General features: G+C 41.0%; 1 protein-coding gene across 1 annotated transcript in view; it reads left to right on the top strand.

The window, feature by feature from the left end:
* Positions 1-12,289, top strand: part of Ppm1h (protein phosphatase, Mg2+/Mn2+ dependent 1H) — a 270,376-nt gene that overhangs the window by 94,029 nt on the left and 164,058 nt on the right. The window contains exon 2 of the mRNA XM_047548361.1: positions 4,616-4,778. Coding sequence (XP_047404317.1) covers positions 4,616-4,778 — 163 coding nt within the window. The remainder of the gene's footprint in view (positions 1-4,615; positions 4,779-12,289) is intronic.

The following is a 12,289-nucleotide window of genomic DNA, read 5'->3' as shown; positions in this document are numbered from 1 at the left end:
GAGAAAGATCGGAGAGGGAGAAAGGAACATGAACTCTGATCACTCCCTCCACACCAGCCACCTCCTGTAGGGGAGCTAGAACATGTGCAAGGGACCGAGTGATGGGAGTACTGGGTAGGCTGGATGGGCAGTGTGGGGGAGGCGGGAAGCAGAAACAGAGCAGGGCAAAGGAGATGGAGGAGCAGAGGCTGGAGGGACCTCTGCTTCAGGGGACCAGTATGGAGGTGGTTCATTAGCTGGGTCAAAGTTGGAGGAGGAGGAGGGGGAGAAGAAGTTGGGGGAAGTGAAGGTTTCATTGCCAAAAGGAGGTGTTCAGGTTTGTAGGAAGAGCAAAGATCAGGTTTGGTGCACAAGAAAGAGAAAGCTTGAAGGTAGAGAAATCTCTTTCCATTTGCCCACTTGCTCACAGGAATTGTATAAGTCCTGTAGAACATTGGAGTCCACGGTGCCATTAAGTGACCATTTGGATTGATTATCTAAAGTATATTGTGGCCAAATATCATTACACAAGCTAATAAGTTTTGGTGATTTTAGGCCAGGGGTCAGGCAAAGGGGTTTAAGATGGTCTAGTAGACACGCCAGGGGTGAATCTGCCAGATTGGAGGACCCCAGATCCCATGGTGGAGACTGATAAACAGCCGAGTCAGTGTCCAAGGCATCCCGAGGTCACAGACTAGTTGGCTGGAGACGAGGACCCAGCACAGTGATGGGAGTTGTCACCCCATCAGTGTGTGCCAGGCAAAAGCCGAGGGGGCTGAGGACCTGGTACCAGGAATTTTGAGAAGAAAAGTGAAGAGGAGCCTCAACCCTGACAGGGAATCTCCACCATAAAGATCGGGGACCCACCCATCAGATAGGGACAATTAAGGGGGCCAGCCGTAACTGTAAAAGTCATGGCTGGGGGAACCCCCAACTCCTCAACTGCCTTGACAGCGCTGGATGATCAACGGTAGCATCTCAGGTCAGCAGAGGAATGTTTAAGTTGACCTAGAGAGAAACTCACCAATCTGAAGGCCAGTGGTAGGTGTGGAGCTAGGCGTCCAGGCAAATGGAAGGTGAGACGAGCATCCGGGGGTCTGGGACATCAGATGGGATTCCACTCACCTAAATGGTGGTAGAAGAGCCCACCCAAGTCACGGCACCAATGAAAGCACCCAGAAAACCATTCCAGATGTGGGAACTCACACAAGAGATTTTATTAAGCAGACAAGCAGAGTGTCTGTCCAAGGGTGAGAGAGAGAGAAAATGGCGGGGGAACTATTCTCAAGTAGTGGAAGTTCTCAGGCTAATAACAATCTGACCAATGACTGATGAGGAAGTTCACAGGCTAACAATCTAGGTTGTAAAATGGTATGTGGGGATGGGGGCAGAATAATGGCGGCCGCAAAATGGCAGGCGAAAAATGGCTGCAGCCTTGTTAAACTATTGTCCCTTCACATAGGGCTCTTGAGTCTTTGAAATTCTTTTCACCTATTTTTACAAGGAAAGAAAGAAAACCTAGTGGTGGTTCAGTTGAAGGTGGGTTCGTGGGTTAAAGTAGTACATGAATTAAGTAAGTTTGCCACTTGTTTTTTCCCTAGATAGACATGTGCTGTTCTTCTCAGATTTGAAAAAAGTGGGTATAAACTTTCTCTATTGATGAGGCAGTAGCTTTCCTTCCCCTTTGTCCTCTAATATTTTTTCCTTCTGAATTTAAATCCTAACTTCAAATTACTCAATTCTTTAAGTGACTAAAGTTCTCCTACCCAACACACAAATCTTAAGAATCTGTTGAATTTAGTTCATGAAGTACAGTTAAGGATCTGAGATTTGCAGAAGTAACTTGACTAAACTCTGCCACTTGCTAGCTGTGCTTATCTTTAAAAAGGCACTAATGGTGACAGCTACCTCATAGAGTTGATGAGAGGATGAAATGAGTTAATTGCTACATTTGAGATGCTACCAATAATCTCTGGCATGTAGATAGTCTGCAACAAATTCAAGGTAACTCTTTGCACATCAGGAAATATCAGGGTCATTTTCTGATTCTTTCCTTTGTTTAGTCAATAGTATTTGCTATAAGAGACCCCAGGTTCCTGATCATCCAGTCCATTACCTTTAGTTTAATTTCAAGGGAAATGTTTTTCTTCTCTGTAGGAGATTGGAAAATAACGTCACCAAAAGTTTGATGATTCATGTCCCAGCAGCATATTAAGTGTTCAAAGTAAGCATCATAGGCAGGTATTGTATAGACAAAGAGAAGTACCTGTTGCTCTCAAGGGAGTGTTGATTTTACACTAGAGCAAGAGACAAGAAGAGAGTGTAGCTGTTGATACAAATGCAAAGTACTGAGTTTATTAACACCACAGTTTGGGAAGCCATGTTTTCTTCAATTTATTTTTAGATGAATTAAAGATTTCCTTTACAGTTGGTAAATGATCATTTTGCCTCTGAAGAGCAAAATAAAATGTTTGAGTTGATAGCAATTGAACTTTTGAGAACCCAAGTAAATTGAGAAGAATCAGATTTTTCTACTAAAGTTGTCTGGAGTATGGAATTTGAGATGATATAAAATATGGGGTAAGGGGTCCAGGATATAGCTCAGTGGTAAGAGCACTTGTCTGACACTTGCAAGGCCCTGGGTTCAAGTCCAACACTACAAAAAAGGCAGGGTAGGGGATGATAAGAATTATATGTTTTTTAAAGGGATTGATTTGAAATTGGTATTTTGATAATTATGTTTAAGTTAGTATTTTATCTGGATAATAATCAACTGTCTGACTAAATGATTTTGCAGGGTGAGGGCTGCCATCTTCTTACTAGATAGACATTTCCGACTTCTTAATATTTTGCTGCATTCAACATGATACAGCAAAGTAAGGTCACCAGTAATTTTTCTTTCACAGTTCTCTGGCTTTGATGAGTCACTGCAGCACAGACCTCTGAACCACGTGCCACCAGGAATAGGTGCACAGTAGGAAAATAACACAATTGAGAGCTAAGGCAGAGAGAGGGCTCCAGACTCAAGAAGTGTGTTCACAGCTCTGCTGCATTTAGCCATGTGACCTTGTGCGGGTCACAGTCTTCCAGGGCCCTGGCTTTCCCCTGCGTTAAGTAAGGTTTCTGGGAACTCTTGGTGAAGTTGGGTCAGCTTTGGAGTTTAATATCACTACCAAGGACAGACAAGGGGTAAATGATTTTTAGTACTAAAAACTATTTGATGGAAAAACTGGTGAAATCTGAATAAAGTCTTTAGTCTGGGTGATGCTATTATATCCACGTGGATTTTTTTGATTTGATGTTTTACCATAGTTACATAAAATGTTACCATTGGGGGAAGATGGTACATGAGACTACTGTTTCTTATTGAATCTACAATTTGAGTCTACAATTATGGGAGAATCGTTTTTTCAAAGTCATTCAAGAATGATAATCTTTTACTTAACTGGTAGGAGGATGTGTAACCATATTAATAGAGCAGTATACATACCACACTTACAGAGTGAATTTGCATTTGGCTTACCTTAAATGAAAACAAAAAATACAAAAACTACCCTTTATTTTTTTCCTTGCCACTGAGTTCTGTGAACTCCACACTCTGTCAGCTATTTTGACCCTGTTGAAGTTTCAGAAAGAAAACACGACCAATGGCAAATCAAGGAGAGCTCTCTTTCAGGAAATCTATTCTAGCTGCTGCTTAATTGCTTAATAACATCATAGTACTGAAGCCAAAAGTTGAGTCTGCAGTCACCTAAGACAGGAGAAGGTGTATGGAAGATGCAGTGTGGTGTTCTGAAGCATCCCTGTGCTTAGTAACTAGAACAAAGCCAAGTCTACATGCTGTGGTATCATTATTATGGGTCTTTATTATACAAACCAGACTGCCCTATAGCCAGTGTGATGAGCATTATTCTATAGGACAAAAGATGGAGGCTTTTAAAATAGCCATGTATCATACCTATGATCCCAGTGACTCCGGAGGCTGAGGCAGAAGGATTATAAGTTTAAGGCCAGTTGAGCAACTTAGGCAGACCCTGTCTCTAAATAAATAAATATATAAATAAGTTTTAAGAAAAAGAGCTGGGGATTTAGCTTAGCACTAGAGCACTTGCCCAGCATGCACAAGGCCCTGGATCTAATCCCCAGTTACTAAAAATAATATGTTTCAAAGAATACACTTTTGACCCACTCACTTCCCTGAGTGTAAAGTAAAACTGGTCACAACATAGTGGAATATGGTTCTTTATTTGCTTGGGGTTCATAATGTGTTCTAAATTACTACCATGTTGGTTGATAAGATGGAACTGCTAAAATGTTAAGGCTCCAGATGAACCTGAAGGAGTGATTGCCTCCTGTGTTTTGACTAGAATAGGTCATGGAGCTGATCACATCTATAAGACACCTAAGTGAACCAAGTGCAGAACAACTTCAGTGAGTGTTCCAGTGAGTACTAATATAATTACACTTCTTAAAAATCTGTTTATTCAGGAAGATAAAACATAGAGACCATAAGGTCCTTTGCCTTAAGTGGTGCTTTAGTTTTACGCCAGCTCTGGAGACTGCCTTGGCTGACCCTTGAGATGGAGGCTTTCCGGGCATCACTCTGTCTGATCAGCTTTTCTGGCTTCTTTTCCAGGGTTATCAATGCTGGGAAGAGCACACACAATGAAGACCAAGCCAGCTGTGAGGTGCTCACTGTGAAGAAGAAAGCAGGGGCCATTACCTCAACCCCAAACAGGAACTCCAAGAGACGGTCTTCCCTTCCCAATGGGGAAGGGCTTCAGCTAAAGGAGAACTCGGTAAGACCTCCATCCTTGGTTTTCAGGGGAGAGGAACAGTGCATACAGCCCCACATACATAGAGCATGTTAGGGCTTAATAAGGGTGAGGAGTGTTGTTGAGAAAGCATCGTCCCAGAGTTAGTGGGGCGGTAGGTCCATGCTCAGGGCATCACACATTTCAAGCAGAAGGTAGCACATGTTTGGCAAGCTGGTATTACCATTTTTAACAAAATAAGTAAATCACCATCCTTATATATAGGTTTTGCTGTAGGAGTTGTATACATAATCTTCAGTGGTTTCAAAGAAAACACTTCTAGGCCTTTATGAAAGAAATGATCCAGAAGCTTCTCATAAGGGGTGGAAATACCTCCATCTGTTGGCTCAGAGCCCTGCTATGACTTTGCCCCTTTTTTTCCCATTGCCTATTCATTGGAGTTGTTCAGCTGGAGCCTGTGCCTGACACTGTTCCAAATTAATATTTGTTTCAGTTGGCCTAAAGCCCTTGCAGCCCGTGGGGTGGCCTTGCAGACTGAATGCCCTACTATTAATCAACCGCGAAGTATGTTTCTTCTCTCCAGTTTCTGGAGAATAAAGAAGACATATCCTCAGAAAGTTCTGAAGAATCCCTCAAAAAAGGATGGGGAACAGTCAGCAGATCATTAACAGTCTGTCCATCAACAAATTATTAATCCTATGGAGAGATGTTCAGTGGGAAAACCAGGGGACATTGAACAGAATAACCCAAATGTGACTATTCTAGTAATCTTAAGGGTATTTACAAAAAATTGTATAGAATTTTAAAAGAACTAGGAATCTCTTCTTAGTCTAAAAAATGATGTCTTTTTACATTTATTCTTAGAAAATAAGAGTACTGATTAATTTTACAAGTACTAGCTCATTTTAGAGTTGGAAAACAGTGATCAAGGGATTCACCAGTTTTACTCGCAGCAAGGTTGAAGGAAACATTGTGTTAGGCCTGTCCCAAAGATTCGAGGGTGCTAATGGGCAAGATAGAATAATCATGGCTAAGGATACAGGCTTTAGGGCAAGACGGTAAGTGAAATCTACCACTTATCAATGATTTAATTTTGAGATAGTTATTTATTATTTGAGCCTTGCTCTTCTAGTATATAAAAAAAGAATATTAACAGGCTGGTTAAATGTGTGAAATGCAATAGTCTGTGGAAAACTTTGAGCCAGTGTCTTAATTAATAAATTCTTAATAAATGTTAGTGATGATTATCCCAAGGGCAGCTCTTCTGTCACTCTACAGATAAGCCCCAGTGAATTTCAGATATTTGTTCACTTGTGAATTGGAGAGTATACAATTCCTTTCACTCCTACTTGACAGGATTATTTTGAGAATTGAGTCATTATGGGAAAGGGTTCAGAAAATGTAAGGCATTAATGATAATGGAGTGCAAGTGTTGGTGATTTAGTGTTTTTCTTTCCTCAAATATTTCTTCCCTGCCACTAGGAAATAAAGTGATCTCTGTAAAGACAAGTCAGTGTGGACATTCATCCCAAGGCTAGTTGGTGATGGCATTTTTTCTTTTTGCAAACTAAGCTTCTCCTAGAAATGGAGCCAGGGGTGATGTTTATCTTCCTGTCCATCAGAACTGTGGAGCTAGTGTGTATGAGCTTTAGGTAGCAGCCATGACCCTGCCCTGTGATGGTTCTAAATCTCTGTGGGATTCATGTTCCAGGAGGCAGCAATGAGGCACTGAGCAGACTGGGCCTCCATTTCCTTCCTCAGCCTCAGCCTCAGCCTCAGCAGCTTCACTTGTATCTTCCTTTTGTAGTAGGCTTCTTGTGAGAGTTCAGGAAGGAACTGTGCTTCCTTTTTTTGTGTGTGGTACACAGAATTAATATACATAAAATTGTTTACATACATAAAATTTGTCATTTTATGGTGTACAGTTTTAGGTGTACGGTTTAGTGGCATTGAATACATCCACGTATTTATGCCATCATCACCATGATCTAACTCCAGAACTTTTTCTTCTTCTCAAACTGAAACTTGGTACACTTGAAACACTAACCACCCATTCTTCCCTCCCCTGATCCCTTGACAACCACTCTTATTTTCTTTCTTCATGAATTTGACCACTCTAAGTAACTCATAGAAGTAAAGTTGTATAATGTTTGTCTTTTTATGTCTGGCTCTTTTCACTTAGGATAATGCCATCAAGGTTCATCCGTGTGGCAGCATGAGTCTAAATTTCCTTCTTAAAGCTGAATAATATTCCATCTTATGTGTATCCCACGTCTTGTTTATCCATTCATCTGTCAATGGAGACTTGAGATGCTTTCACCTTTTGGCTATTGTGAATAAGACTTTTATGAACATAGGTGCACAGATATCTCTTCAAGTTACTGTTTTCAGTTCTTTTGTACATATACAGCAAGTGAATTGCTGGATTATGTGGTAACTCTGTTTAATTTTTATGGTAATTGTTTTCCATAGTAGCTGCACCCTTTTCCATTTCTACCAACATGTTTAAGGGTTCTTGCAGATACTTGTTATTTCCTTTCTTTTTCTTGTTTTTTTTTTTTTTTTTTTTTTTTGTAATAATGATTTTACCAATGGGTATGAGGTGGTCTTTCATTATAGGATTGATTTACATTTCCCTAATGATCAATAATGTGTTTTTATGGGCTTATTAACCTTTTGTACACCTCTTTAGAGACAAATTTATTTGAGCCTTTTATACATTTTTGAGTTGAGTTGTCTTTTTTTGTTGCTGTTCGGGTTGATTTTTTAATACCTGCAAACCATGATCTAGTGTGCCAGATCAGTCACTGAGCACTTGCTATGTACAAAGAATGAGATGCTGGGAGTTCAGCAGAGATAAAACAGACTACAATTCCTACCCACAGGCCACTGACATCTATTGAGAGAAATGGTTAGAATACATGGTGTGCCCGATGATAAATGCAGTGGAGGGAAATAGAATAGGAAAGCAGGACTCTAGGAAATGTGGAAACATGGAAAGCAGGATTCTAGGGAAGTGTGAAGTTCCGGGGTAACTATAGAAGACATTACTATCTGGAGGCTATCTAGAGGAAGAGCATTTTAACATTCTGGGCCATTTCAAAGACCAGGAGGTGGGAGCAGACCCTGTTTTCTCAATAATGAACCGAGAGGCCATGGAAGTGGGGTGCAGTAATGTGGCAGGACTTTGAAGGTCATGATCAGGTTTGGGGCTTCTAGTTGAAATGAGCGGTTTATTAGCAGAGAACACTGATACTCTTAAAAGAAGCCAGTAGTTTTTCCCATCTAAAAGGCGTCCCCTGAAGAGTAAAACTCAAATGCAGTGGCACTTAAGGAAGCATAGTGAGATTATAGGGCCTAGGTCTTTTGCACAGTCAGGTAACTATAGATAATGATAATGTACTGTGTGTTTCAAAACCTCTTAAAAAAGAATATTGAGAGTTATAGGGCTTTGGGCGAAAAAGCATCTGTGGGAGACAAGTAAAGCAGACGCTACCTATTCCCCCTATGAATTTGTTCCTTCACCCAGCAAACACAGTGAGCACTGAGTCTGCATCCTGAGCCCTGGGATAAAGGGATGAGCTCCATATACTCCAGTCTGCCTACTGCTGGAGGAGAAAGTCAGTAAGCAGTGACTCTATCACATAGTGAGTTTTGATAAAGATAAAAATCCCAGTGTGTATGGAAGCCTAACTCACATCAGCAACTGGTAGTTTGGGGAACAGTCAAGAGGGAGATAGATCAGAATAGGGAAGATTTCCTAGAGAAAAGTGGGTCTTCAAAGCTATGGCCTTGAAAAGTGAACAAGAAGGCTGGGGTATAGCTCAGTGGTAAGAGCACTTGTTGGGCATGTGCAAGATCCTGGGTTGAGTCCCCAGCACTGCAGAGAAAAAGGGAAAGGGAAAAATGGAATTGTGAATAGGAGTTAACCAAGCAAATATGAGAAAAGGGAGTTTCTGATATGAGGAACCTGCATTTGCAGAGACACATAGACATGAGAGCACATGAGACATGTCTTCTATTGTTTTGGAGCACATGTGGTCACTTGGAGGGTGGTAAGGCAGGAACAGCAAGCAAATTTCACACCTGACAGTTACCATAATAAGCTGGAGTGTTAACCAAATGATTTTAGACAAGGGCACACGGAATCAAGACAGTAGTGACTGTGGGGAGGGCTGAGCTGGGAAGGCTGGCAGTGCAGACCTGGAGGCTGTGATGCCAGTTGGAAGGCTCTTGTGCAGAAATCCAGGGAAGAAATGATGAAAGCTTAAGATGAGGCAGCAATGCGAGTGAGGGACAGGCTCAGAAGAGATGATGTGAGAGTGAACAATTGAGGGGACGGTTGACCAGCTCCTTGAGGTGCGGAGGAGGTGAGAATGGCAGGCCCTAGTCAGTGTGTGCTGGACCAGGGGAGCAGATGCAGGTTGAAGGGTGGGATGTGCAGAGATGGGACTTGAGCTTTGAGTATGCTAATTCTGCCTTTCTAGGCAAAAGTGTTTTCTAGGAAGAAAATAAAGGTTTGGAGCTCAGGAACAAATCTGAAGAGATTTAGATCTTAGGAGTTAGAGGACTTGATGTTGAAGATGTGACTTATATCACCAAACAGAAAGAATTCAAAAGCAAAAAGAATGCAAACCTGATGCCAAGGGGTTTCTAGAAGTTCCAAGAAGAGAGAGGGGTTGTAAGTAGTCAGGTAACTCTGCCATGGATCACAGAAAGGTCAAGAAAGATAAGGATGGAAAAGCTGGTCACATACTATCATAAGCCAAAATGGAACAACAGGACAAAGAGCAACATTATCTCACTTGCTGACCGCGAGGAACAGCAAAAGGAAGTGGTTGGTCTCCCTCCTGGATGCATGTGTAAAATTTCTCCCTCCTTCCTTGACCTCTTTGTTCCCAAGAAATTTAGTAAAATCACAATACATGTTTCCATAAGACTTCTTTCATGCATAATATCACCTTTATCTTCCTTGGAGATTATAGAAAACCTAAAATTTCCTGTCAAATAACATAAAATTCACAGTGAAAGAAATTGTCATAGGAATGCTGTTAGAATTATCAGTGACATGCAGAACAATTCAGCAAAAGTGTGACTATATTTGATGACATTTCTTATATTGAGCAGCAACAAGGTAGCTGGGTAGCGATGAGATGATTCTCACCACAGATAGTTATCATTCAGTGTAAAGATTTGAAGGCAACCTTAAGCCCTTCCTCATGCCAACTCACAGATGTTTTATCCCATTAATACAAGTCATCTTTCAGCCTAAGAACTCAACTTAAGCCTTCTATTTTAAAACATATAAGCCTTTTAAAAATATTTTGGTAGATAAAATAATAAAGCATTACATTCTGCTTCTGACTTTGGTGAGGGATGTTCGGAAGGTGTGTCATTTCCTGTATTTGGCTGAGAATTAGACCGCAGTGCCTTCTAAGAAAGAAAACAAATTGATGTCAAGTTCCATCTACATGAAAAGTAAAATGTCAGGGATTACAGAAGTAATGCTTGAAAGAAGTCACAAAACTTAAAAAGAATACAAATATAAAAGTTTTAAAGTGTTTGGCCTAGTAGTACTGTAGACTTAAGAAAGGCTAGGAGCTATGGTTGAATTACTTTCTTCTCCCTTCTAACTACTCTGCAATCCGTCTAGGTTTGGTTGTTTTTAATTAAGAGATTAGTAATAGTGTGGGGGTCCTCTCTGCCACATCCCACAAGGAGGAGGAAAGGGTTAACTGCAGGAGGAGGATGCTGGTGGTTTTTCTATCTATTCCCAAAAAAAACTTATCTACTCAATGAACATACAAGAGCCAATTCTCTTTTTATGAGAGAGGGGATGTGACAGGTCTGGCCATACCAGCTCTGGCCTCTTACAATTCCGCCTCTTACAATTCCTTTTTTTTATAATATACAGGTAAAGGGGGTAAGGACTGAGAGGAGCTTTTTCTGTGATGTACAGGATAGGGTGGAATTAGGGGAGCCATCCTCTTAGGGGGAAAATTCCAGAAGGAGATAGGGAACCACTCCCACGCAGTACTACATACTTCCCAGCAGTTCCTAGAAGCCAGGCCTCTGCATCACATGGCTCAACCTAGTCTGATTCTGCTAAATAAGGATGGCTTCCCACATAATAGACTCTGTAAGAAATTAGTAAAAACATCTCTTTTGAGGAATAAGGTAGATGAGTTTTGAGATCTCTGATAATATGGATGCACAGGGCTATAGAGAAGGATATTCTCAATGACAAGTGAAGGTGGAACTTTTCCTGTGCCCAGATTACTTACATGTGATGAGCCATAAGCCTCTTAACCATATCTGTACTCTGGTTATTTGGGGAGATAGGGTGGGTAACCAGGAGGGAGGAAATCTAAAATGCTAGCATCTCTACAATCACTTGCATAAGACCGTCCCTTAGGAAGAATGCCATAAGCTAGCTGAGGAGAGCACCCTGTTCCCAGTAGCCTCTTGCCCCCACTGAAAGCCTTTCCATTGCACAGACCAGGACTTGTGGGGGTTTATCAACATCTCTAGGTTTTCTTTCCTTTGATTTTGAAAGGATGTAAAGGGTTATTATAGTAAGTACCATCCCCAGGTAGTCAGAGCTTTTCCAAGAGTTTTTGCTTTTCAGTTTCCAAATATCTAGTCCTTCTGAGAATGAAATTAAAAAAAAAAAAAAAAAAAAAAAAAAAAAAAAGCAGAATACCGAGATGATTTTTCTAAGGAAGGAGAGAGTCCATGCTTATAGGTCTCCTACAGCCTTAGTATTAAGATAAGAAGTACATGTTCCTATGTAAGACGCCTGGGTGGAAATAGTCGGGTTATTGTGGCAGTCACCAGAACACCCCGCCCCTGCCATGAATGACTCCATATTTGAAACAGATTGTCTTTGGCTTGAGACTAGACTTATGGACCATGCATTCCAAGTCTATCTCCTTGAGAGTACCCTTATGCTGTTTGTTTTAGTCAAAACACATCAAAGTGTATGGTTTCGGTATGTTAGTTCAGTGTCTGATTACAATAACAGGAGATGGCTGTGTCAGCATCAGTCCAAGTTCATCAGCAGGGGAGAGGGAAGCTGATTATCTTTCTCAGCAGCCCATAGGGCAGTGCTGTGGGAATTCAAGGCAAGTAGGATCAAACTGGGGCAAGGAGAAGTAAAAGGAAAGGGGAAGGAGCTAGTTCAACTCTGAACTAAAGATCTGCCTTCTTTCCATCCATTTTCTATAAAAGGGACTCTTTCAACCCCAAGACATTAAATGAAGGCTGCTTCTGGTTCCACATAGCAGTCTTCCTGAAACACTTGGCCCTCATCTATTGGTCCACTCCCTGTAACCATGTCAGCTATAAAAAGCAATATAAGTGACCTTTTTTCATCTGTTTACTCTAAATTTTCATTTTGCTCAGTGTGTGTCAAGAAGATATATAATTTCTATCCTTTTTTTTTTTTTTTCTAAGTAGGAAGGCAAGGTTTTCCTTCAAAACTCTTATCTCTTAGTTCCAGCAATGAAGAATTGTTGCCAGTGATTAAGAAGGAT

The sequence above is a fragment of the Sciurus carolinensis genome, chromosome 4, assembly GCF_902686445.1.
Source record: "Sciurus carolinensis chromosome 4, mSciCar1.2, whole genome shotgun sequence".
Lineage (NCBI taxonomy): Eukaryota > Metazoa > Chordata > Mammalia > Rodentia > Sciuridae > Sciurus > Sciurus carolinensis.
Note: the sequence above shows the minus strand (reverse complement) of the source record. Positions and strands in the feature narration are given on the sequence as shown.